This window comes from Hyperoodon ampullatus (assembly GCF_949752795.1).
Source record: "Hyperoodon ampullatus genome assembly, chromosome: 5".
Taxonomy (NCBI): domain Eukaryota; kingdom Metazoa; phylum Chordata; class Mammalia; order Artiodactyla; family Ziphiidae; genus Hyperoodon; species Hyperoodon ampullatus.
The window spans coordinates 8,483,339-8,506,615 of NC_136918.1; the positions used below are offsets into that span (position 1 = coordinate 8,483,339).

The following is a 23,277-nucleotide window of genomic DNA, read 5'->3' on the forward strand; positions in this document are numbered from 1 at the left end:
TTATCTTTTGGGTAAAATATTACTTAGGCATTTTCCTCTGTTTATAATATACACAATCGAACATTTTAGGGATGATAGTTTTTTAAAGTTCATGTAAGAAAAAGATACTTACAAATTTTTTTACTAAAATATTTTGTTTATAGGTAACCAGATCCAGTAGTTACACCAGAAAGTCCCAGTTTCAGGTAGAAGAGGAGGACATTGAAAAGCTGGAAATTAGGTATGTGTCTTGGGGTTTTACAGAATTGCTATGTTCTGTGCCAAAAGAAAATCCTAAATTTAACTGAACAAGGTGACTCAAGCTTAACAGAATTCTCTTTAGCAACGTAATCGATGAAACTTAGAGGAATGTGCATCTAATTTAAACCCAAATAATCTTTTCAAAATCCAATTTCTTTGCACTAATAGTTAAGGTGTATTTATTTTAAAAATAAAATGAGCTAATTTTCACCTATTTTATTCTATTTTTAGTTTTTCCCAAATTTAATTGCTCCTTAAATTTCAAAATCATAGCATAATGGATGCAAAGAATATATAGAAAAGTAATTATATATTAGCCAATTTAGAAATAATTTTTTTATTCTTCTTAACATATCTGCTGTCTAACAGAAATTTCAGTGAGGTAAGAAGTCTTGTAAGATGATTCAACAGGTGCATGTGTTTGAAGTTTGTGCTATTTCCTAGGTCTTAAATATCTATGCTGTTTGGGAGGGGAAAGTTTTGTAAATGCATGTATAGGTGTGGTGTTAACAGTGTGTTCATCTAAAGGGTGTATTAATCACATGTTTGGAATGATCAGGTAATGTATTTTTCTAAATCACCTATCTTTACATATTAACTGGTTTTAATTGAGAAAGAAACCGTAGTCTTGTGTTGGTTTCTTTTCTCAAAAACAAAAAAGGAACTCTGTAGTCCTTATTTTTACAGGTTAAAATAAAGCGTAGACTTTGAAACTAAGAAACTTAAGTGCTTTCTTTTAGATTATTTAAGATAGTCACTTTCTATGCTTTTAAGTAAAAGCTACTGCAGTATTCTGCTTTCTTAGTTTAGATAGTGAGGTATAAGACAATGCTAACATCTCTTGTTTTTAAGCATGTAAAATTATGTCTGGTACTTTCGCCATAAGCATCTTTGCCGTAGGCATTTTTGCCGCAGACATTTTTGCCACATGACTAATAGGCCATAAATAACTGGTTGACAGTTTGGTTTCAACTGGTTGAAATGTGTTAGCATTTCTCCTGGTTATCGACGTTATTGATAGCTTCATTGAGCGGACAGGTGACAGTGATTTGCCCCAAGAGTTGGTTTCTTATTTGGAAACAGACCACATTGGAGGAGAAAGAGGCTGAGGGCCTGAAAGGCACAGAGTCAAAGCCACATTTCACATAGAACTTCGAAGCATCCATCAGCAGACATGTGACACTATGGCAAGAACAAACAACAGTGTGGAGGCTTCAGTACAAAACTCAGAAACCAATACGTGTCCTAGAGTTTGGAAACGCATACCTCTCTTAACGAAGGAAGAAATTTTAGGAAAAATGTGCAATGCTGAATGAGGAGACAAATCAAGAAGCAAAAACAAAAACAACGTGTGAAATACTGTGAACGAAAGACTTGGAAGATAAGCGTTTAGGTACAGCCCACAAAATAGAATCAGTATTTGCGCAGCATTGCCATGAATTTACACACATTTTGAATGTATTCAAATTTTGTATTTTGCAATAAAGTCTTTTTAATTTTGTTGTTTATTTTTTATGTTTTATGTTTGTGTCTTGTGGTACGCGGGCCTCTCACCGCTGTGGCCTCTCCCGTTGTGGAGCACAGGCTCCGGACGCACAGGCTCAGCGGCCATGGCTCATGGGCCTAGCCGCTCCGCGGCATGTGGGATCCTCCAGGACCGGGGCACGAACCTGTGTCCCCTGCATCGGCAGGCGGACTCTCAACCACTGCACCACCAGGGAAGCCCTATGTTTGTGTCTTTTTTAATGTCTCTCTTATTTTTTTATTTTATCTTTTATCACAGAATTGCCTTTTGACCAATTAGTTATGTGGTGAAAATGTTTGCGGCAAAAAGTGCTTGAGGCAAAGACGTCTGTGGCAAAGATGCTTATGGCAGAAGTATCCAGAACCGTAAATTAATGCTATAATATGAATCATAGTAATTTGAAGCTTTTTGGTCATGTGCGTTCTCTTACACGTTGTTTGCAAAAAATAAAGCCAGTTTTAAAATTTTCAGGATCGACTTGTGGAACAATGGAAACCTGGTCCAAGATGTTTTCCTCGGTGAGATTAAGGTTCCTGTGAACGTGTTAAGAAATGATTCTTCTCATCAAGCCTGGTAAGAAGACAAACATTGTAGTGAACTACATAGTAGGTCATCCCCTTTCATGCACTGTATATGCAAATAAATGCTTACTTTGAGCATATTTTAAGTTTTTAATGGATAAGCCCAAAGTTATTAACATTAACTGATTTGGCCATTAATTTATTGTTGCAGAAATATAAGTACAATTATATTAGTTTTATGACTTGTCCTCTGGTACTGAGATAAAAGAACTGAATTGCCTAGGAATATTTTCCTGTTCAAAAACTTAATCTTAACTCTAAAGAAAAAATATAAAACATTTCGAACATTATGTAAGAGTTGCCCATGTGAGAAGATGCTTGATCACAACTCATCTGTAGTTCAGAAGCTTTATTAATGGGCATGGGAACTGTAGATGTTTGAAAGCAAAAGGTTTATTGTAGGGATTCAGCTGTTTACGGGATTTCACCAGTGATTTTCCTACCCCAAATCCCATTGAAATGCACCATGGATGGCTCTGACGTTATTTTCTAAATGCCTAGGATCTAGATGTTGTTGAGCTGATCCAGTTAACACACTTTTCAGGAGCTCTAGTGGCCCAATATTGGCTACAATATTACCTTTTCATGTCACTTCTAATAGTGACATTAAACTCATGTTAATGTTCGGACATTAAACTGATGTTAGTTTCCTTAGTAGAATCAGTGTGAAACTGTTTTTTTTTTTTTTTTTTTCTGTCTACAGCACTTAAAAGCGTGTATATCCTTTCCCTTCCAGTAGGTTGCCCAGTAGCCCTCATGCTAGACTTGGGTTTCAACTGAGTATAAACAGCATGCCTTTCTCATTTGCCTCTTAAGGCCCCCTTTTCAGGGCTCAGTTTCAGGTGCCTGGAAGAGGAGTTGAAACTGAGTGTTCAGATGTTTCTTACTGTGGACAGCAGTCTCATTTACCTTTAGGATTTTGCTTCTCCTGAGTGCCATCAGGCATTCTTCACTCTGGACTCTGTTGTCCTCAAACAGTTCTCCCTAGTAGACTGATATTTCTATCTATCTATCTATCTATCTATCTGTCTGTCTGTCTATCTATCCATCCATCCATCCATCCATCCATCCATCCAACCATCCATCCATCCATCCATCCATCCATCCTAGGTCTTAGTTGCAGCATATGGGATCTTTAATTGTGGCATGAAGAATCTTTTAGTTGTGCCATGTGGGATCTTTAGTTGCAACATGTGGGATCTAGTTCCCCTGACCAGGGATCGAACCCGGGTCCCCTGCATTGGGAGCACGGAGTCTTAGCCTCTGGACCACCAGGGAAGTCCTTAGACTGATATTTAGAGTCTCAAAAATTTTATTTTATTTTTACCTCTTGCTAATGCATATCTAAGATTTATTAGTCTTTATGGTGGCGTTTTATATGCTGTAATTTCCAAAATGTATCCATAGATGGAAACTTGGTCACTATGAAAAACTGATGAACATTTGAGGCTTGTCATTCACCCCTGCCAATCTTCTTCCACCTTCTATAAAATTAGCATACTGTTTAAAAAATATTTATTCATTTATTTATTTGGCTGCATCGGGTCTTAGTTGTGGCATGCAGGATCTTCGTTGCAGTGTGCGGGCTCTTCGTTGCACTGCACAGGCTTCTCTCTAGTTGTGGTGTGTGGGCTCCAGAGCATGCGGGCTCAGTAGTTGCGGCACGTGGGCTCTCTAGTTGTGGTGCGTGGGCTTAGTTGCCCCGCTGCATGTGGGATCTTAGTGTCCCGACTAGGGATCGAACCCGCATCCGCTGCACTGGAAGGTGGATTCTTAACCACTGGACCACCAGGGAAGTCCCTAGCATACATTTTAAAATGAAAATTTCTGAACTCAGTTCATTAAGTCTTTAAAATGATATGCCTTTCCACTTGGTACAAAATAAAATGTGAGTGATTGTGCCTCCCAAGGCCCCTCAAAGTGAACTTGAAATGTGCCATTGTAGCCTTATTTTAAGTAAGAGGTCTCCAATTTGGAGGCCCTCCAAATTTGGCAAAATTTGTAGAACTACCTAGGCAGGATGTAAGAACACTAACAAACAGAAGTTAATTTTATTCCCATAGATTTATTTTTTTTTGCTAATAACATTTTAAAAGTAACCTGCCCAAAAGTATGTGTTAAAATTTATACAGCATGAAATAGAAACATCTGCTAATTCATTTATACTTCCCTGCATGTAAGGAAATATAAAAATGTGAATGCAGTTTTCTTTTAAGTCAAATTAAAACTCAGCCTCCTTTGTCAGTTGTAGAGCTGCAGCATCCCCTTGTGGGGTTGATGGTAACTACTTCAGGATTTCAGGCATATTCTTTCTTCCTTTTTAAAAAATATTTCTTTCTTTCTTTCTTCTTTCTTTCTTTCTTTCCTTTCTTTTCTTCCTTCCTTCCTTCCTTCCTTCCTTTCTTTCTTGCTTGCTTGCTGTGTTGGGTCTTCGTTTCTGCACGAGGGCTTTCTCTAGTTGCGGCGAGCGGGGGCCACTCTTCATCGCAGTGCACGGGCCTCTCACTGTCGCGGCCTCTCTTGTTGTGGAGCACAGGCTCCAGACGCGCAGGCTCAGTAGTTGTGGCACACGGGCTCTAGAGCGCAGGCTCAGTAGTTGTGGCTCACGGGCCTAGTTGCTCCGCGGCATGTGGGATCTTCCCAGACCAGGGCTCGAACCCGTGTTCCCTGCATTGGCAGGCAGATTCTCAACCACTGTGCCACCCGGGAAGCCCAGGCATATTCTTTCTAATCTTAATATTCTAGCTCATTAGTGTTGATAATATCTAGTTTTAACTTTATCATATGTAGATCACAGAATTTGATTAGACTTTTTGAATATGTAGTATACTCACATGGTTCGCAGTTCAAAAGGTAAAAGTCTGTCTCCTGCCCCTGTCCCCCAGCTAACCATTTTCCCTCTTCTGAGGCAGCCACTAGTTTGAGATTGTGGAAATATTTTATGTAAGTATAGGCAAACATGGATATATCCTTCTTTCCCATTCGTTACACAAATATACACATTAAAAATTTTTTTTATTTTATGTTGGAGTATAGTTGATTAACAATGTTGTGTTAGTTTCAGGTGTACAGCAAAGTGATTCAGTTATACGTATACACGTATCTATTGTTTTTCAAATTCTTTTCCCATTTAGGTTATTACAGAATATTGAGCACAGTTCCCTGTGCTATATAGTAGGTCCTTGTTGGTTATCTAGTTTAAATATAGCAGTGGGTGTACTTGTCAATCCCAAACTCCCTAACTCTCCCCCCCCACCCTTCCCCCCTGGTAACCATAGGTTCATTCTTTAAGTCTGTGAGTCTGTTTCTGTTTTGTAAATGAGTTCATTTGTGTCTTTTTTTTTTTTTAAGATTCCGCATATAAGCGAAATCATATGATATTTGTCTTTCTCTGTCTGACTTAACTTCACTTAGTATGATAACCTCCACGTCCATCTGTGTTGCTACAAATGGCATTATTTCATTCTTTTTTAATGGCTGAGTACTATTCCATTGTATATATGTACCACATCTTCTTTATCCATTCATCTGTCAGTGGACATTTAGGTTGCTTCCATGTCTTGACTATTGTAAACAGTGCTGCAATGAACATTGGGGTGCACATATCCTTTTGAACCATGTTTTTCTCCGGATATATGCCCAGGAGTAGGATTGCTGGATCATCTGGTAGTTCTATTTTTAGTTTTTTAAGGAACCTCCGTACTATTCTCCATAGTGGCTGTACCAATTTACATTCCCACCAACAGTGTAGGAGGGTTCCCTTTTCTCCACCCTCTCCAGCATTTATTGTTTGTAGACTTTTTGATGATGGCCATTCTCTCTGGTGTGAGGTGATAACTCGTAGTTTTGATTTGGATTTCTCTAAGAATTAGTGATGTTGAGCATCTTTTCATGTGCCTCTTGGCCATCCATATGTCTTCTTTGGAGAAATGTCTGGTTAGGTCTTCTGCCCATTTTTTGATTGGGTTTTTTTTTTTTTGATATTGAGCTGCATGAGCTGTTTGTAAATTTCGGAGACTAATCCTTTGTCAGTCTCATCGTTTGCAAATACTTTCTCCCATTCTGTGGGTTGTCTTTTCATTTTGTTTATGGTTTCCTCTGCTGTGCAAACGCTTTTGAGTTTAATTAGGTCCTTAATGGACACATTCTGTATCATATTCTGTACCTTACTTTCTTTCACTTTCAATTTAGTAGAACTTCAGTGAGTATTTGTTGACTTTTTATAGTGGTTAAGAGTATGGACTCCAGAACGAATCTGCCTTGGTTGAAATCCCAACTTTGTCATTAACTACCTGGGTGACCTTGGACAAGTTGTTCCACCTGCATGCCTTTGCTTTCTTTGGCTATCAAATGGGGATAGTACAAACAGTACCTGCCTCCCAAAGTTGTTAGAGGATGAATTGGTTTCATGTAAAGTAAGTTACAAGTGGGTATAACTCAGGCTCTCATCATTATAGTTATTGCTGCTGTCATCACCATTATTCCACATCAGTACATATAGAATTTCTGTATCTTTTTTTTTTTTTTGGTACCAGTATTCCATTGGTTTGTAATGGTATAAATAAAGAGAACCTTAGTGATCATCTAGTTCAGTCTCATTTCCCCAGTTACATCAGTGTCAGAGAACTTAACATGTGCAAAGCCTTTGTGTGACTGTACACACTGGTACAGTAATTTCCTCCTAAATGATCCAAAATGAACATTAAGAAAATAGATGCAAACATCCTTTCATGTTATAATTTAAAATTTTGAAAGTAAGATTCAAGTAGTAAATAAAACACATGGTTGTAGTTTTTTTCAATTTAAGCACTTTATACACATTTAAAACTAGGTTAATATTTACTTTAAGATGAGTTGGTTTTCTGGTTTGCTAATTTTGGCACCTATCTTTAATCTCCTATCTTTAGTAAAAATCTGTTGATAATGATTATCTTTCTGGAACCTGAAATAACATTTAAGTATTAGTAAAGGTGCCTCTGAACAGTTATTTTCCAGATTAGGCAGCATTATACACAAATAATTGTAGTTTTTGCCTGCCTACCTCAATTTTAATTATACACACCTTGTTAAAATTTTTCAAATGCTGATTTTTTTTCTGTTAAGGGGCTGTCAAAACTGCTGACTCTTGAGAACATTAGGATTGCTTTTTTGTCTAAATATGAATGAAAAAAATACATGTGAGCAACTGAGTGCCACTTTCAGTTGATAACTTCTCTTTGTTTCCTATTCCTTATTCTTTCACACTGAAACACTTCATTCAAACACTGAAGAAAATATATTTGAGGTGTTTTTTTTGTTTTTTTTGTTTTTTTTTTTTTTTGTATCCCTAGACCTCAGACACACCAGATATCCTCTACTTAACAAATCTTGAGGTTTTTCTTTTTCTTTTTTTTTTTTTGCGGTACGGGGGCCTCTCACTGTTGTGGCCTCTCCCATTGCGGAGCACAGGCTCCGGACGCGCAGGCTCAGCAGCCATGGCTCACGGGCCCAGCCGCTCCGCGGCATGTGGGATCTTCCCGGACCGGGGCACGAACCCATGTCCCCTGCATCGGCAGGCGGACTCTTAACCACTGCGCCACCAGGGAAGCCCGAGGTTTTTCTTTTTAGCTCTAATTCATACAAGATTGCTTAATTCACCAGGGCTCCTTTACATTGTTTAAATTGAGATTTTTGTAACAGTGTTTTAAAATAATAAATTACATGTACATAATTATATAAATAATGACATTATGTATAGTTATTTTACATATATATGTTTTTTAACTTTTACTTGCATTTATTTTTTTGCAGCATTTATTCCCAGGCCATAAGTTTTTGTTTCTTCAGTTTCTTCTGGGATATCTTTTTCTTCTGTGCAACCTCCTCTTCTGGTTTAGGAACAATCTGTTCTTTTTCAGTGAGGATAATCTCATTGTGGCAGGGAGAGCTCATGTATGGGTTGATCCTACCATGAGCTCTATAAATCCTGTGCCGTATCTTGGGAGGGCTTTGTTCACCTGGATGTGCTCAATGACCAGAGAATCTACATCTAGGCCCTTAAGTTCAGCATTACTCTCTGTGTTTTTGAGCATGTGCAGTAAAAATTCTGCACTCCTTTTGGGCCTCCAACCCTGTGTCCAGCCCCACTGTTTGGCCTGGGGCACACCTACGAACTCCACCATTGTAATGATGGAATGGCACACATTGCTTCTGTAAAGTGACATCCTTCAGATACTCGGTGGCTTTTCAGATATGCATACACTTAATGGCCTGGGCAGTTTCACAAGTGTTCTTAAAGTGAACACGAAGATTTGAACCTCTTGATTTGCCTGATTTTTTGTGGTTTTCTGGGTCAAGTGAATAACGAACCATTTTTAGAGGTTACCTCAGGCCGTTTACCGGAAAAGCTATTTAATATATTTTAAGTGGTAACAGTTATATGTATATAAATGTTTTATAAATAACATTTACTGTGTACAAGGCACTATTCTAAGTGCTTTACTTATATAACCTCCTTAGGGATTAAATCAGTTAGATACTATTATTACCCCTTATTTAAGAGGTAAGAGCACAAGCACAGAGAGATTGAGCAGTTTTCCCAAGGTCATACAGCTGTGATTTGGACCAAACTCTTTGACTCCAAAGTTTGTGCTCTTAACCAGTGTACCATAATAAATTTGTACTTTGGCATAAATATTTTTGAATATATTTAAAACTCAAAAATATTCTGTTTTAAGCTGTCAGCAAAGATTTGAGTGTCCCTTGCTTATAAAAGGTTATTAAAAAGAAAATTGAGTGAGTGGTCCCTTCTCATTTAAAAAAATGATCTTTTCAAGGAATGGGTAGGACAGTTTTGAAATTCTGTGTTTTGTTCAAGTAGACATGGGTGAAGTATTTTGTCCATAGGAATTTCTTATCCTGCCAAAGGAACCCAAGGAGACAGGTTTAAAAAGAGTGGCAGGAGCAAGCCCTCTGGAGTTCCTGAGCGTCCTAGAACAGTGTATATGCATAAAAACGAATAACTGGCATAACACTGCCCGAATCCCTCTGCAAAGAATGTGCCGTGTTAGGACTGTAGACCTATTTTGCGGGTATTTTGTAGTTTTATGGGAGTACCAGAGGGATAAAGCATATTCCTTCCCCCAGTAATTCAGAGATAAGGGAATTAGAGATGCCCTCTGAGTATAATTTCCATAGAACAAACCAAAACAGAGTCTGTAACCTGACTAGAGTATGAGGACACTGTTTAGGATGGGTAGGCGCAGTCCCTGGGAGGCTGGGTTTTAACTGTAACACAAGTAATTTTATCCTTCCATATACAGAAAACATAAGTTAAAATAGATGGGGCAGAATAAAAATGTGTCCCAAAGAGGCCAACATGGGTGGCTGCTGCCCATTCAAGCACAGTCGAGCGGCAAGGGGATTCTGTTCTAGAAGTATTGTTCTTTCCTTGGCACAATTGTCTTAGCTGAGAGATTCTTCAGATTTCCTTAGATCTCTGTGTTGTGTCTCTGCACTCACCACAGCACCTTCCGATAAATAATTTGGCTTTCCAAATAGCTTACCAATAGGTAAAAAATGTACTGATCAAACATAAACAATTGTATTGACAGGTAAAAAAAGGTATTAGTTGAAGTAGGAGATGTAGATGAAACACTATGGGAAATGGTGATAATTGTTGAAGCCAAGTGATAAGTGCATGGGGGTGATGGTGAGGGTGTTGCTTACTAATATTATCACCCTTCTCCCTACTTTTGTGAATTAACATTTCCATAATAAAATGTATTAGTCACAAAAAAGTGTGGGTCTCTTTGCCATTTGACTGTTGTACAGTCTTTCCTCGGTATCCATGGGGGATTACTTCCAGGAACCGTGAAGTTCAAACCCATGTTGTTCAAGGGTCAACAGTATTTCTTTTCATAAATTTAGTAATTGGCCTTCTGTTTTAAATATATTAGTCTCTGTGCTCAATCATTGCAATTCAGGTTCACTTTGAGATGTGCTGTTAAAACTAGGTATCTGAGTCTGCAAAGCTACAGAACATACACTGCATTGTTGGAAATTGACCATAGTGATGCCCACATCAGGATGCTTGGGGATCAGCCAGCTAGACTTCCCTTAGAGGCACTTCAGAGTCATCTTTGCTAATAGGCTTATTTCCAATTATTTCCATAGGCAAATTCTTTAAATCATTATTTCTCAAATCAGAGACTAGAAGTTCTGAAGGTTGGTCTTCTGAGACAAGAATTCCTGTTTTGTGGGTAGTGATACAATTTCTGTATAATTTCTTCTCCTTACATTACCATTCCTTCATCTTTTAAATTTTTCTTGGTTAATTCTCTAGTTCTCTTTTATATCTTTATCATATCTTTCTGAAAGCTAGAATTCTATTAAAACCCCCCTCTCTTCTATTTTTAAACAAGTTAGTCTGTTAGGGGAAGACATCAAAAGTAAATATCAAAACTACTGACTCCTTTATAAAAAGCATTCTAGCTAATGAGTGAAGGAAGGATGATAGAATTATAGTTATCATTTTGTAACCTGTGCAGATTAATGACTCTCAGCAGTGGTCATCAGTGATTGCTAATATCACAAAAAGAGAAAACAGTCAGACATTAGTGCCTCTTGGTGGGACTACACAGCACTCTAAATGAAATGTTCTTGCCAGAATATGAAATCGGAATGTAACCAAGCTCCTAGATCTATCTACAATACTACAGGAAATACAGAGGAGACAAAAGAACATGTTAAATGACATCATGGAGATAGAGTTAACAGAGTCCCAAGTCTGGAAAACTGTCTAGATAAATTACCTGATTTCTTAGTGGTTAGAGGGAATCTATAGGTTAAAAGAAACTTAAGCTATCAATCAATTACAATCTCTAAAACTTGGATTTGAATAGAATATAGAAAACTGTTTAAGTTTGGGAGAATTTGCATACTGACGGGATAGCAATGATTTTTAAAAGTTTATATATATATTTATAGTTATATAGTTATATATACTTAAATATTTATAGATGAAATTATAAAACACCTGGAAATTGTTTTAAAATAATGCAGGAGTGGGATGGGAGGACTGAGCAGAGAGATGGCTAAAACAAGAATAGCCTTGAGTTGATAATTATTGAAGTTAGGTGATGGTACATGGGAGTTCAGTATGCTACTCTTTTTACTTTTGTACGTATTTTTAAATTTCCATGACAGAAAGTCTTTAGAAATAACTTAGATTTCTGGTTTTGGTCCTATAAACTTCTCTTGATTTTTAAACACTTCTCTTTCCTTGGAATATTTAAAGCTGCCTCTATTTTTTACATATATATTTTTTGCCTTTTACTTACCTGAAAAAATTCATGTAAATCTGATTGTTGCAAATAAAAACATTTTCAATATATTTGCACTGTGAATCCTTTAATAATATAAAAATCCTTTATAAACCTTCAATCACTAACTTTAAAAAAATAAGTTCAGGGCTTCCCTGGTGACGCAGTGGTTGAGAGTCCACCTGCCGATGCAGGGGATGCGGGTTCGTGCCCCGGTCCGGGAAGATCCCACATGCCGCGGAGCGACTGGGCCCATGAGCCATGGCCGCTGGGCCTGCGTGTCCGGAGCCTGTGCTCCACAACGGGAGAGGCCACAACAGTGAGAGGCCTGCGTATCGCAAAAAAAAGTTCAAATTTTTACAATGTAGGATTTACTTTAAAATGAGATCACTTATACCTTCTTGTAGTATGTCTTATCTATTTCAACCAAATGTGTCTTTCTTAAATTTAGTTGGTAAAGAGTTATTTTTGATAATGTGTTGGATTTTGTGTTTTATTTTTTATTATTTTTTTCCTAACCTGCAAGCTAATCAGACTCTTATTCAGTCCTTTTGAGATCTTGATTTTTGTATTATCTATACTTTTTTTTCCTGGATTAAAATCTACTTTTAGCTTTCTAGTTCAATAGACAGCCACTATTAAGCCTCTGAAAATGAATACTCTGCTATTTAATGAATTATCCTAACATTAAATATTAAGTTGACTTTTTTGATTTAGTTTTTTGATAGCTTAGTTGTTTGTTTACCTCACCAACTTTGATGCCCATTACCATTGCATAGAATTGATTCTATTTTTACTTTAGGTACTTGCTACAACCAAGAGACAATGGAAACAAGTCATCTAAAACTGATGACCTGGGATCCCTTCGATTAAATATATGTTATACAGAAGACTATGTGCTTCCTTCAGAGTACTATGGTCCTTTGAAAACTTTGCTGCTAAAATCACCAGATGTTCAGGTACTTTAAAAATCTTGTGTGTTAACTTAATATGGAAAGGCTAAAATAATTCTGTAAATGATGAGGAAAAGATTTCAGAGTATCAGGTTTTATTAAAACTATGTATACGTGTATATATATATACACACACAGACACACTCTGTATGTATGTGTATATATATATATAAATATATATATATATTCCGAACCAGAGTACTGTATACCAATATCTGCTCCAAATTTCATCTCTGATAAAAATCTAGAATATTAAATATTATTCTATACAACAGTTAACCATTAATGAACATATTTGAATTACTTTTTAAAGGCTAATGATTGAATATTTAATCATGCTTCTTTGATTTTGTGCTTGTTTTCTACCTTTCTGTATTCTAGCCAATATCTGCCTCAGCTGCTTACATTTTGGGTGAAATATGTCGAGATAAAAATGATGCTGTTTTGCCCCTTGTACGACTGCTGCTCCACCATGATAAACTTGTTCCTTTTGCCACTGCAGTAGCTGAATTAGACTTGAAGGATACACAGTAAGAGTTATATTTTTACTAAATGTTAATTATGTGCTGTTGAAATTGGACCTTAATTTGCCAAATTGTTTCTTTTTTTTTAAGTATTTCTTTTTTTAATTATTTTTTATAAATTTATTTATTTTTGGCTGTGTTGGGTGTTCGTTGCAGCACGCGGGCTTTCTCTAGTTGTGGAGAGCGGGGGCTACTCTTCGTTGCAGTGCGCGGGCTTCTCACTGCAGTGGCCTCTCTTGTTGTGGAGCACGGGCTGTAGGCGCGTGGGCTTCCGCAGTTGAGGCACATGGGCTCAGTAGTTGTGGCTCACGGGATCTAGAGCACAGGCTCAGCAGTTGTGGCGCACGGGCTTAGTTGCTCCGTGGCATGTGGGATCTTCCCAGACCAGGGCTCGAACCTGTGTCCCCTGCATTGGCAGGCAGATTCACAACCACTGCGCCACCAGGGAAGCCCCCCAAATTGTTTTTGTAATCTTAGTTCTCTTGTATTGACCAGCCTTTCTGTATAGAGGTCGTAAAAGAACTGCTTAGCAAGTAATAAAAGGCAGGTCTTTAAGATAGCAAGCAGTATCCACCAACAGTAAAGTTAACAATTAAAAGATTTTTTTCACTCATTGTTAAAATTTCCTGTTATTAATCTTTGCTTCTTTATTGTAATGAGTCACATGTCACAAATAAAACACCAGGACAGAAGGGTTTTTTCCCCCTTATCCATTATGTAGCACCCTTATATGCCCATGTGTGACATTAAAAGCAATCAGATGGCTTCCTGTTCCTGTCATAGTCTAACACTTGTTTTAGACACACACTACTTTTGTAGTTCAAATATAGGTTACTTTTTTTTCCTAACTTATTTTTTTATGTTTTTGGTAAGTTTGAAAATCCTAATTGTAGCAGGTTGGTAAAAATTACTAAAATTGTTTATATGACCAAAGTCAAATACCTCATTATTGATTTTACAGCCTTTGTTTATTACACTTGATTTCACCTTATTTCTATTTGTATTTCAGAGATGCAAACACAATTTTTAGAGGAAATTCCTTGGCTACCCGATGTCTGGATGAGATGATGAAAATAGTGGGAAGGCACTACCTGAAAGTAACATTAAAACCTATTCTAGATGAGGTACAGAATATAACGTCTGATACTAATAGTTTGTCCTTATTATAGCATCTCTTTCATCAAGTTATCTACTGATGGGGATGATATATCCATTCACACATTAGTGAAAGAACACAGGTGAACACTTTAGAAGTAAAATAAATGATTTACTTTTCCATCAATGCATTTTTACTTGAAGGGCACATTGTAGTATACTCTACATAATTATTTCTTTGTTATAGGGTTTATTTTAGCTGGAGTTTCAAATATATGAGAAATGTTTTTTGATACAGTTCTTTAGGCATATTGTATACATTATCTCTGGATGGGGGTTTTAAACTTTGTTACAGTTTTAATTTTTATAATTGTATGATCAGAAAAATAATAGTTATTTTCATTTTGCCCCATTATTTAGAGCATTAGATGAAAAATTGATCTGTTTTCCAGATATGTGAATCCTCAAAATCCTGTGAAATTGATCCTATTAAATTGAAAGAGGGAGATAATGTAGAAAATAATAAGGTAAGTCTTCGCTGTCTTTATAACTGCATTAAAATTGGTCTTAATGGTATACCTGTCTCCCACTTATGTTGTAGTAATGTTATTTGGAGGAGAGCAGTGCTTTTCATTTGCATGATGCCCATACTATTAGCAGCATTTCCTGTGTCTAGTTTTTAGAATGTTATTTCCCTCATTTCTCTTTGGATCATTTTATTCTCTGCTGCTTCTTATGAATTTTATTCCATACATTCACCTCTTATATCTAACTAGTCTAAATCTAATTCATTAAATGAGTTCAGGATGCAATTGTCCTTTAGCTGAGTGTGTTTAGAGAAGGGAAGCAAAGCTTTAGAATACTAGATGGTGACTGCCTAATATATCTCATTTTCGCTGAATTTTTTTCCTTAAAGGCTATTGAAGATGCATAAAAGTCAAAATCTTAATGTTTACCTTTTTAAATCCTACAGGAGAATCTGCGCTACTATGTAGACAAGTTATTCAGTACAATTGTAAAATCAAGTATGAGTTGCCCCACTGTAATGTGTGATATCTTTTATTCTCTAAGGCAAATGGCCACTCAAAGATTTCCTAGTAAGTGCCTTGTTTTACTAAAATACGCCATTTTTTTTCTATACTTGATTTTTCTGTAGATTTGTTATCTATTTGGTTTATGTGAATGTGTTTATGGTTTGTTAAGTATAGTCTTCTTTCATTTTTCAAAATAGTTCTAGCTTTTTAATGAAACATCTGATTTAATTTTCTTGTAATCTCTAAACAGAATACTCTTGTTTATTTCAATATAATAGCAACTTTATACAAGCAAATCAAAATCAACACTAATTTTAAGAAAGGCAGAAATTTAGAACCATAACAGTATATAAGTAAATATTTATACTAGCTGCTTACGAGACTGTTAAATATGATAAACAAAACCAGCTTTGTTATTTGTACCAACTACCTTTTCCACTTGCATGCACTCAAAATAGTGAGAATTTTTAAGTTCTGTACAACTGACTAGATTTGACAGTTTGAGAATGCTAAGGTCTTAGTGATGAGAGGTTTTTGCAAAAATGGTTTTAGACATTAGAAACATCTCTGTTGCAATACACATAGAATTTTGAGGTAACATATATCAATATCTGGCATGCTTTAATTTTGCAAGAACACCTGTGTCAAGGCTTTGCTTAGAAACATTTCAATTAAATTAACAGCTGCTATCTCTGATTGTCAATACTTGGAATTATTCTAATTATATGCATCTCTGATAAGTAAATAAACTTACTATGGCTGTCTTTCCAGATCTGCCTGTAATGGGGGGGAGGGTAAGGAGGTAAGGCGGCTGCTTAAATTATCAGTCTTATCCAGTCGTGTGAAACTGTAAGTTTATTTCTGTAACCATCTGAAGAGATTTTGCTATTTTATCATATTTTTTTAAGTGTTGTGTGCACACAGGTGTGTGCAGTTATCTGCTGCTCCGCTAAATTACCCAAAGCTAAAGTGGGGTTGAGTTGTCTAACTAACATGTAGATAAATTCAGCCCTAGATGTCTTTGCTAATTATAGTAAAAATATAAACAGTTAACTTGAAATAAGCATACTAAATCTAGACTTTGTAATGAAAATAAGGGGAGCAGAGACATTAAAGTATGGAAAGATGAAATGCTGACCGAAGTTATATATTTATATATATATATATATATATATTTTTTTTTTTTTTTTTTTTTTTCTTTGCGGTACGCGGGCCTCTCACTGTTGTGGCCTCTCCCGTTGCGGAGCACAGGCTCCGACGCGCAGGCCCAGCGGCCATGGCTCACGGGCCCAGCTGCTCCGCGGCATGTGGGATCCTCCCGGACCGGGGCACGAACCCTTGTCCCCTGCATAGGCAGGTGGACTCTCAACCACTGTGCCCCCAGGGAAGCCCTGAAATTATATTTTTAAATAGTGTGTTAGATCATAATAACCACATTGAGGACTCAGTGAACAGGCACCGTGCTAGCCTCACTCTCTCCTCTCTCTCACCTACACACCAGCACAGGAGATAGGTGCTGCTCCCCTGCAGTAGGTAATGAAACTGAGGTTTAGGGAGGTCAAGTAATCTGCCCGAGGTCCGTGACATGGCCAGCAGGCGAGCAGGGTCTCACACCTGGGCCCGGCCCACTCCAAAGCGTGCTACTGCTCACCGTGCTCTACACTACCCCGTGGATTTGGCCTTCAGTATGCATCAGCTGTTTCATTCTTGTTTATGTGAATAATCTAAAACACATCCTATGATTTTTTAATAAATGCAAACCTATTTCCTTAACTATCTTTTTGTTGGCCTTAGATATTCTCAGTAGACTCCGGTAGTGATAGTTCTGTTCTCATAAAGTATTTTCATTATTTTCTCATTTGTTCTTACTGCCCTGGGAAGATGGGTGGGGAGTGGGGAGGCAGTCATGGGAAGCAAGTGTTACTAAAGAACGACACATTAAATGACTTGTGGGTGACCACCTGCTGAGTGACTTAGAAGAGTTAAAACTCAGACCAAATGCAGACATTGTTTCCCTCACCTGCTTCTCTACCATCTGATTGATTGTTAAGTGTTGACTCCAGTCAGCAGCAAAAGCTGTAGCTGAATGATCAAAGCCACAAGTTGTCTTCAGTTCATCTGCATTTTTATAGGGAATATTGGTAGCTTTTTTAAAGTAAAGATTGTTTTTATTACATAACCTTTGATATTGTCAAGATTTTTGAGGGGAAAATTGAAACAGTATCCTAAAACTGAAGACAATCACCTATCTTAGTCTTAGGGGATTCAGTATTACCACTAGGTAGTGCTAGATACTACCTTTATTTTTGTTGTTGTAATTTCAGGAGTCTCTTCTTGCAGATGAGGAAAGAGGTATTTTTCCAAATTAAAGTATTTCTGACAACCTAGCAGCTTTGTCTTTCACTTTCTTTATTATTTCTTTCAGATTTTTTTTAGTCATAGGATTGTTTTCCTTTAATTTAGTCATAACCATTACTATCATTTCATCAACTCAGTTCTTACTATACAAATTATATTTATCTCCTATTTAATTTACATGTTTTTCCAATATTTTTTACCTGGTCATCTGTTTTTTAATTCAGTGTTTTTGTGCATGACATTTCACCATTTTTTTCCTGCAGATGACCCTCATGTTCAGTATTCTGCAGTGAGCAGCTTTGTGTTTCTTCGTTTCTTTGCTGTAGCGGTAGTATCACCTCATACTTTTCATTTGCGACCTCATCATCCAGTAAGTGTTGTTCTTCTCAAAGCTTTATTCCGTTTTAATTTATTTTTATTAAAATAAGAAAAGATAAAATAACAGGCAAGTTTAGCTTGGCTGTGTTTTCTTATAACAGATAATTAAATTTACTGGGCATTTTTCTTAGCCATTTCATTCTTTCACAGAAGGCGGAAAATTCTATTTTTTTGTTATTGTTAAAAGATATGCACGTGAATAATAATACTGTGTTGGTGATAGCTGCAGCTTGGTTATGGGTACAAAGAAGATTCATCATCTTCTCCCTCTGCTGTTCTGTATGTGTGTAAATTTCCGTAATACAGGGATGTCTTTTTTTTTCTTTCATTAGTTATAGGTTTAGTTTGATCTTGCATTTAAATCTCACAGAAATTTGAAGAGGCTCATTTCTGAAAGGTGTAGAAACTTTCATTGGAATGTAATTTGTTTGGTATCTCCATAGTTTTACTTTTTATTCACCTGAGATGATGATATAAATATAGGAGATTTAAAACTTAAGGCATATAATCTGTCTGTTCTGAAGTCGTATTTAGTTACTTAAATCTGAATCTGCACTGCATAGATTTACATGTTTCTTAACATTTTAAACTTCCTTATTTTTGCTGTTTCTTTTTCCTTCTCCTACAGTGTATTATTGCTAATTCTTTAACCTTTTATGTTCCAAACATTTTATAATCTTATCTAATTGTTTTTGTTGCTGATTTTTATAACAAATAATAATAATAAAAGCCAACATTTATGTAGTCCTTGCTTTGCACTAGGCCTTCTTCTAAGTACTTTATATGTTCTAACTTACTTAGTCCTCCCAGTAACCCTGTGAGGTAAATTCTATTCTCATCTTTATTTATAGATAAGAAAACCACAATTCAAGGACTTCTCCAAGGTCACACAACTAATAAATTATGATTTGATCTCACTCAATTTGAACTGGATTAAGAAAGTTCACTGACTGACCCACTCAGTCTTCCCAGGCTGTAAGCTTACCCGTGTTCCTTCCTGCCTCTTAGGCAGTCAGGTGTTTGAGCACCTGCAGTGTATCAGGTGCTGTGCTCAGCACTGGAGATGCAGTGATGAGGGAGAGACACTCCCTGCCCTTAGGAAACTCACTAATACAGTGTAGGGAAGACACACAGGTTTTGGAGTTAAACTGGGCTCTGCAGCCAATGAATGCTTCTCTTGACAGCTACACATGGGCCACTTTTTTAACTTTGAGAACTGAGTAAAACCATGCTGCTGTGGCAGCAACACACACTTTCTTGTCAAAGAACAAATGGTCTCTGAGTAGCTACAGCGGAGGATTGGGCCAGTGCCTTTTGTTCACAGGGCTGTCCTTTCTGTGGCTGTGTTACTGAAGCTGTACAGAGCTGTGGGGCACCAAAAGCTTGATGATATTCTGGACATAAACAGAACTCCTACCTCTGAGCTTGTGACCCTGCCTTATATTCAGACTTGAATTTGCATATCCCTGTAACGGATGTTACGATAAAGTCCTTCTAACCACAGACTCTGTACTTGAAGTCACCTTTCCAATCAGTATGTCAGAAGGATTGCTTCAAACTGTCATATAACTTTACTGTTTGCTTTTAAGTGAGCCTTTCATTCTAATTGGGGAAATAAGGCAAATATATAAGACACATAATCTAAAGCTACATACCTAAATCTAAAACTAGCACCTGATTAGTACCAAGTAAGGAGTATAGACAATCCATACTATAGAAATTGAGAGCAAGGAATGATCCCAGTGACCTGAGGGTGATGACATTGTCAGGACTAGTATTGAAAGTTACAGAGTGGTTGAGGAGGAGAACCAATTAAAGGTTGTTAGATTTTACATTTATAAGTTCTTTGAATTTTGAGAATATTAGTAGAGTAGAAAAGAAGAAAATCCAATTGCAGAAGATTAAGGAATAAGTAGGTGAATGCAGTTTTACCTAGGAAATATATCAAAAGTGAGCTTGCCCTGCTGCTAAAAGACATGGGCAAATTCAAGCATGTACATGTGTGTGTGCATATACACATGAATAAATACTTCTTTTGAAAAACACTAATTTTAAAATATGGGTTATAGTAACATTGACATGGTAGACCATTCTTTTGAGAAGTTTCACAGTGAAGAAGAAAGATTGAACTTTCCTTCTCATCCTGTCTTCTGGTCTCTCACTGATATCTCCTTCCAAGACTCAGCCAAGGCAGACTTCTCTAACCCTTCAGTCTGGGTTAGGCTCCTCTCTTATATGTGCCTGTAGCACCCTGGGGCTTTCTCTGTCATGGCACTTGTCATACTGTTCTATAATCATCTATTTATTGTCTCTGCATGTGGACTGTCAATACCTTAACAGCAAGGGCTGGATCTTTTTCAAATTTGTGTATCCCAAGCACATGGCACAATTTCTAGGACAAGTAGGTGCTCAGTAAATGTTTGATAGGTGAAAGATGGTCGCTCAGAGAGAGAGCTCATCAAATGATGTCTTTTCCAAAAATGGGAAAAGCTATGTGTGGTTTAAATAGAGGAGAAGAGACCAACAGAAAGGGAGAAATTAAAGACAGAAGGGGCCTTACTAATACGTCAATATACTGGATGATTCAGAAAGAGTGTCTTTAAAAGAAAAAGTGATAGGATAAACTTGCTGGGGGAAAGAACAGTTTCTCCTTTGAAGTATTATGGTGACTCCTATGAAATTGTTTTGGTTTGTTTTTTTTGTAGACCAAAAATAGTCAACAGCAATTTCACATGGTTCAACTTAATATAAGGAAAAAAGGATAGGATATGTTGTTTTGGGGTGACAGAGTCAACGTTTCAGTTCAATTTAATAAATGTAATATAGCATCTACTATATGCTAGTGCTAGTCTGTGTACTAGGTGCCAGATGACTAAGGTCCTGGGCATCTATGAAAAATTATGATGGCAGATAGTAGCAGAGTGAAAATTTAGAACAGCTTCTTTGTAGAGTACACTAGGGAATCAGCAGTAACTAAATGATATGATTGTCAAATAGTAGTGAGGGCCATATTGGTGTAAACAAACCTCTGACATGCAGAAATTAGGCAAAATATGGTTTGCTCACTTTTTCCAGTTCAGGAAAATAATGAGCTAAAACATTGATTTCAAAACCAAATTTGAACAGGGAAGTCTTGATGAAATTCAGTTCAAATTCAGGTTGTTAGCACATCGTTAAGAATTTTATATTCTTCAAGGCAGAGAATTGGAGGGACCTTTTATAGATACTGTAGCTAAAATATTTTCTGGATGTTGTAGCTAAAATATTTCTGAATAACCTTAATTAAGGTGCGTAACTGTTTCACGAGTATATCGTAATGATCATATCTCAGATATTCCTTCTTTTCCAGAATTGCCTTACATCCTGGTCATCTCTTCACCTTCACAGTCACTGTCTATTTTCAGTGTGGGGATACTAAAATATTAAGGAATGTCAACCAAACACTAAACTAAAGCATTTCTGTATCTAAATTTTCTTGAACATGTCTTTTTCTTTTTTAATTTAATTTTATTTTGATTCTTTTTCATCTCTTTTTTAAAATATTTATTTATTTATTTATTTTGGGCTGCATTGGGTCTTCATTGCTGCGCGTGGGCTTTCTCTAGTTGTGGCGAGCGGGGGCTACTCTTCGCTGCAGTGCGCAGGCTTCTCATTGCGGTGGCTTCTCCTGTTGCGGAGCACGGGCTCTAGGCACGCGGGCTTCAGTAGTTGTGGCACACGGGCTCTAGAGCTCAGGCTCAGTAGTTGTGGTGCATGGGCTTAGTTGCTCCGTGGCATGTGGGATCTTCCCGGACCAGGGCTCGAACCCGTATCTCCTGCATTGGCAGGCGGATTCTTAACCACTGCGCCACCAGGGAGGCCCTTGAACATGTCTTTTGATGGCAGATTATGGGTATTGGAATCTCCAAAACAAAGAAGATGTTTTATATAGTGATAAGGGAATTGGTTATACAAATGGATGGATTGGTGGAAACTCATCAGACTATATGCATTTAAAATCTGTTCATTTTATTGTATGTAAATTATACCTCAATTTAAAAAAAAAAGGAAGCAGCAAGGATTCATTAGGGAGCACTGTTTAGTCAACTTTATTTGTATTTACTTCTTTCTGGCAGATAGGCCTGGATAATAGACTCAAATAGTTACCTTCTGCTAAGATCCTACATGAACTAAGTGACTTCTCATTTCCTAAGTTGAATTTAGGTCTTTGTTTCCATGGTGAAAAGAATTGATTGCAGAAGCCATAAAAGTATTGAATATGCTTACAAGTGGGTTGAATACAGAAAATTTGGAAACTGCCATTTTAAGTCATATGGTAGAAAAAAGTAGATGCCATTGACATTCCAAAAGTGAATACAATTTTTTAGGTAATCCCATCTGCCATACTGTACCCACCCCCAAAAAATTAATATTGATTAAATTATGGCTTTCAAAAGAAAGTATAACATGTCATTAGCTATAATTACTTTGAGAGGAACTGTCAATTACATGTGGCTTCTTTAGTCTCTTAATTCCTTAGTTCAGTGAATTGTGCCAAACCTTAGCTAGATTTTAGCTGGTTTGAATGAACATTTTTGAGTCACTGTTTTAGAGCAAAGTAGCCCGTTCACTCTATTCTACTTTTTACACAAATTCTATTTCTTGAAAACCTAACAAGACTTTTTGTGTCTTTTCTACATTCTTTAGGATTCACAGACAGTTAGAACATTAACTCTCATCTCAAAAACCATTCAAACTTTGGGAAGCTGGGGGAGTCTGTCCAAAAGCAAGGTAAGTCTTTACATCTTTTGCTCTGTATTCACACGTCTAAATGGTGTTGTACCCTGTGATCCCTTCTCCCTCACTTTACTCCCTTTCAAATTAAAAACAAAGCAGAACCAAAAACATATATATGTATAGATGGCGATAGGTGTCTTTTAGATGTTGTGTCTTAGTCACCTGTTACAGAAGACAGTTTCATTTAAACTAATGTGTCTAAGATGGGAGAGAGAGTCTAGTTAACAGATGCAAAAGCCTTTTATTTATCTTTTTGTGCCATAATCATCCAGCAGCTGTTGAGAGAAATCTTCAGCTCCAAGCCCTAGAACTCTCTTGAAATATACGATTGAATCCCTTTAGGCCCTAATCCTAAGTTTAAAAATACAGTCAATTATATTCTTAGTTCTCTACTTAACATATATAAATTCCATGTGTTTTTTTCTTAGTCAAGTTTCAAAGAAACATTCATGTGTGAATTTTTCAAAATGTTTCAAGAAGAAGGATATATTATGGCAGTTAAAAAGGTATG

The 23,277-nt window shown here is 36.8% G+C and overlaps 1 protein-coding gene and 1 pseudogene across 4 annotated transcripts in view; one reads left to right on the forward strand and one right to left on the reverse strand.

The window, feature by feature from the left end:
- RASA2 (RAS p21 protein activator 2) overlaps nucleotides 1-23,277 on the forward strand; it is a gene marked incomplete at its 5' end in the record, with an annotated part of 109,507 nt that overhangs the window by 61,860 nt on the left and 24,370 nt on the right. For all 3 annotated transcript variants that reach the window (XM_079704496.1, XM_079704495.1, XM_079704497.1), the window contains 10 exons: nucleotides 144-220; nucleotides 2,237-2,338; nucleotides 12,451-12,607; nucleotides 12,983-13,131; nucleotides 14,135-14,249; nucleotides 14,673-14,747; nucleotides 15,194-15,317; nucleotides 17,876-17,982; nucleotides 22,677-22,760; nucleotides 23,195-23,272. In XM_079704496.1, the coding sequence (XP_079560622.1) occupies nucleotides 144-220; nucleotides 2,237-2,338; nucleotides 12,451-12,607; nucleotides 12,983-13,131; nucleotides 14,135-14,249; nucleotides 14,673-14,747; nucleotides 15,194-15,317; nucleotides 17,876-17,982; nucleotides 22,677-22,760; nucleotides 23,195-23,272 (1,068 nt within the window). The remainder of the gene's footprint in view (nucleotides 1-143; nucleotides 221-2,236; nucleotides 2,339-12,450; nucleotides 12,608-12,982; nucleotides 13,132-14,134; nucleotides 14,250-14,672; nucleotides 14,748-15,193; nucleotides 15,318-17,875; nucleotides 17,983-22,676; nucleotides 22,761-23,194; nucleotides 23,273-23,277) is intronic.
- LOC307053864 (large ribosomal subunit protein uL22-like) lies at nucleotides 8,140-8,697 on the reverse strand (annotated as a pseudogene). Its single transcript has one exon. The product of its transcript is annotated as a large ribosomal subunit protein uL22-like (transcript).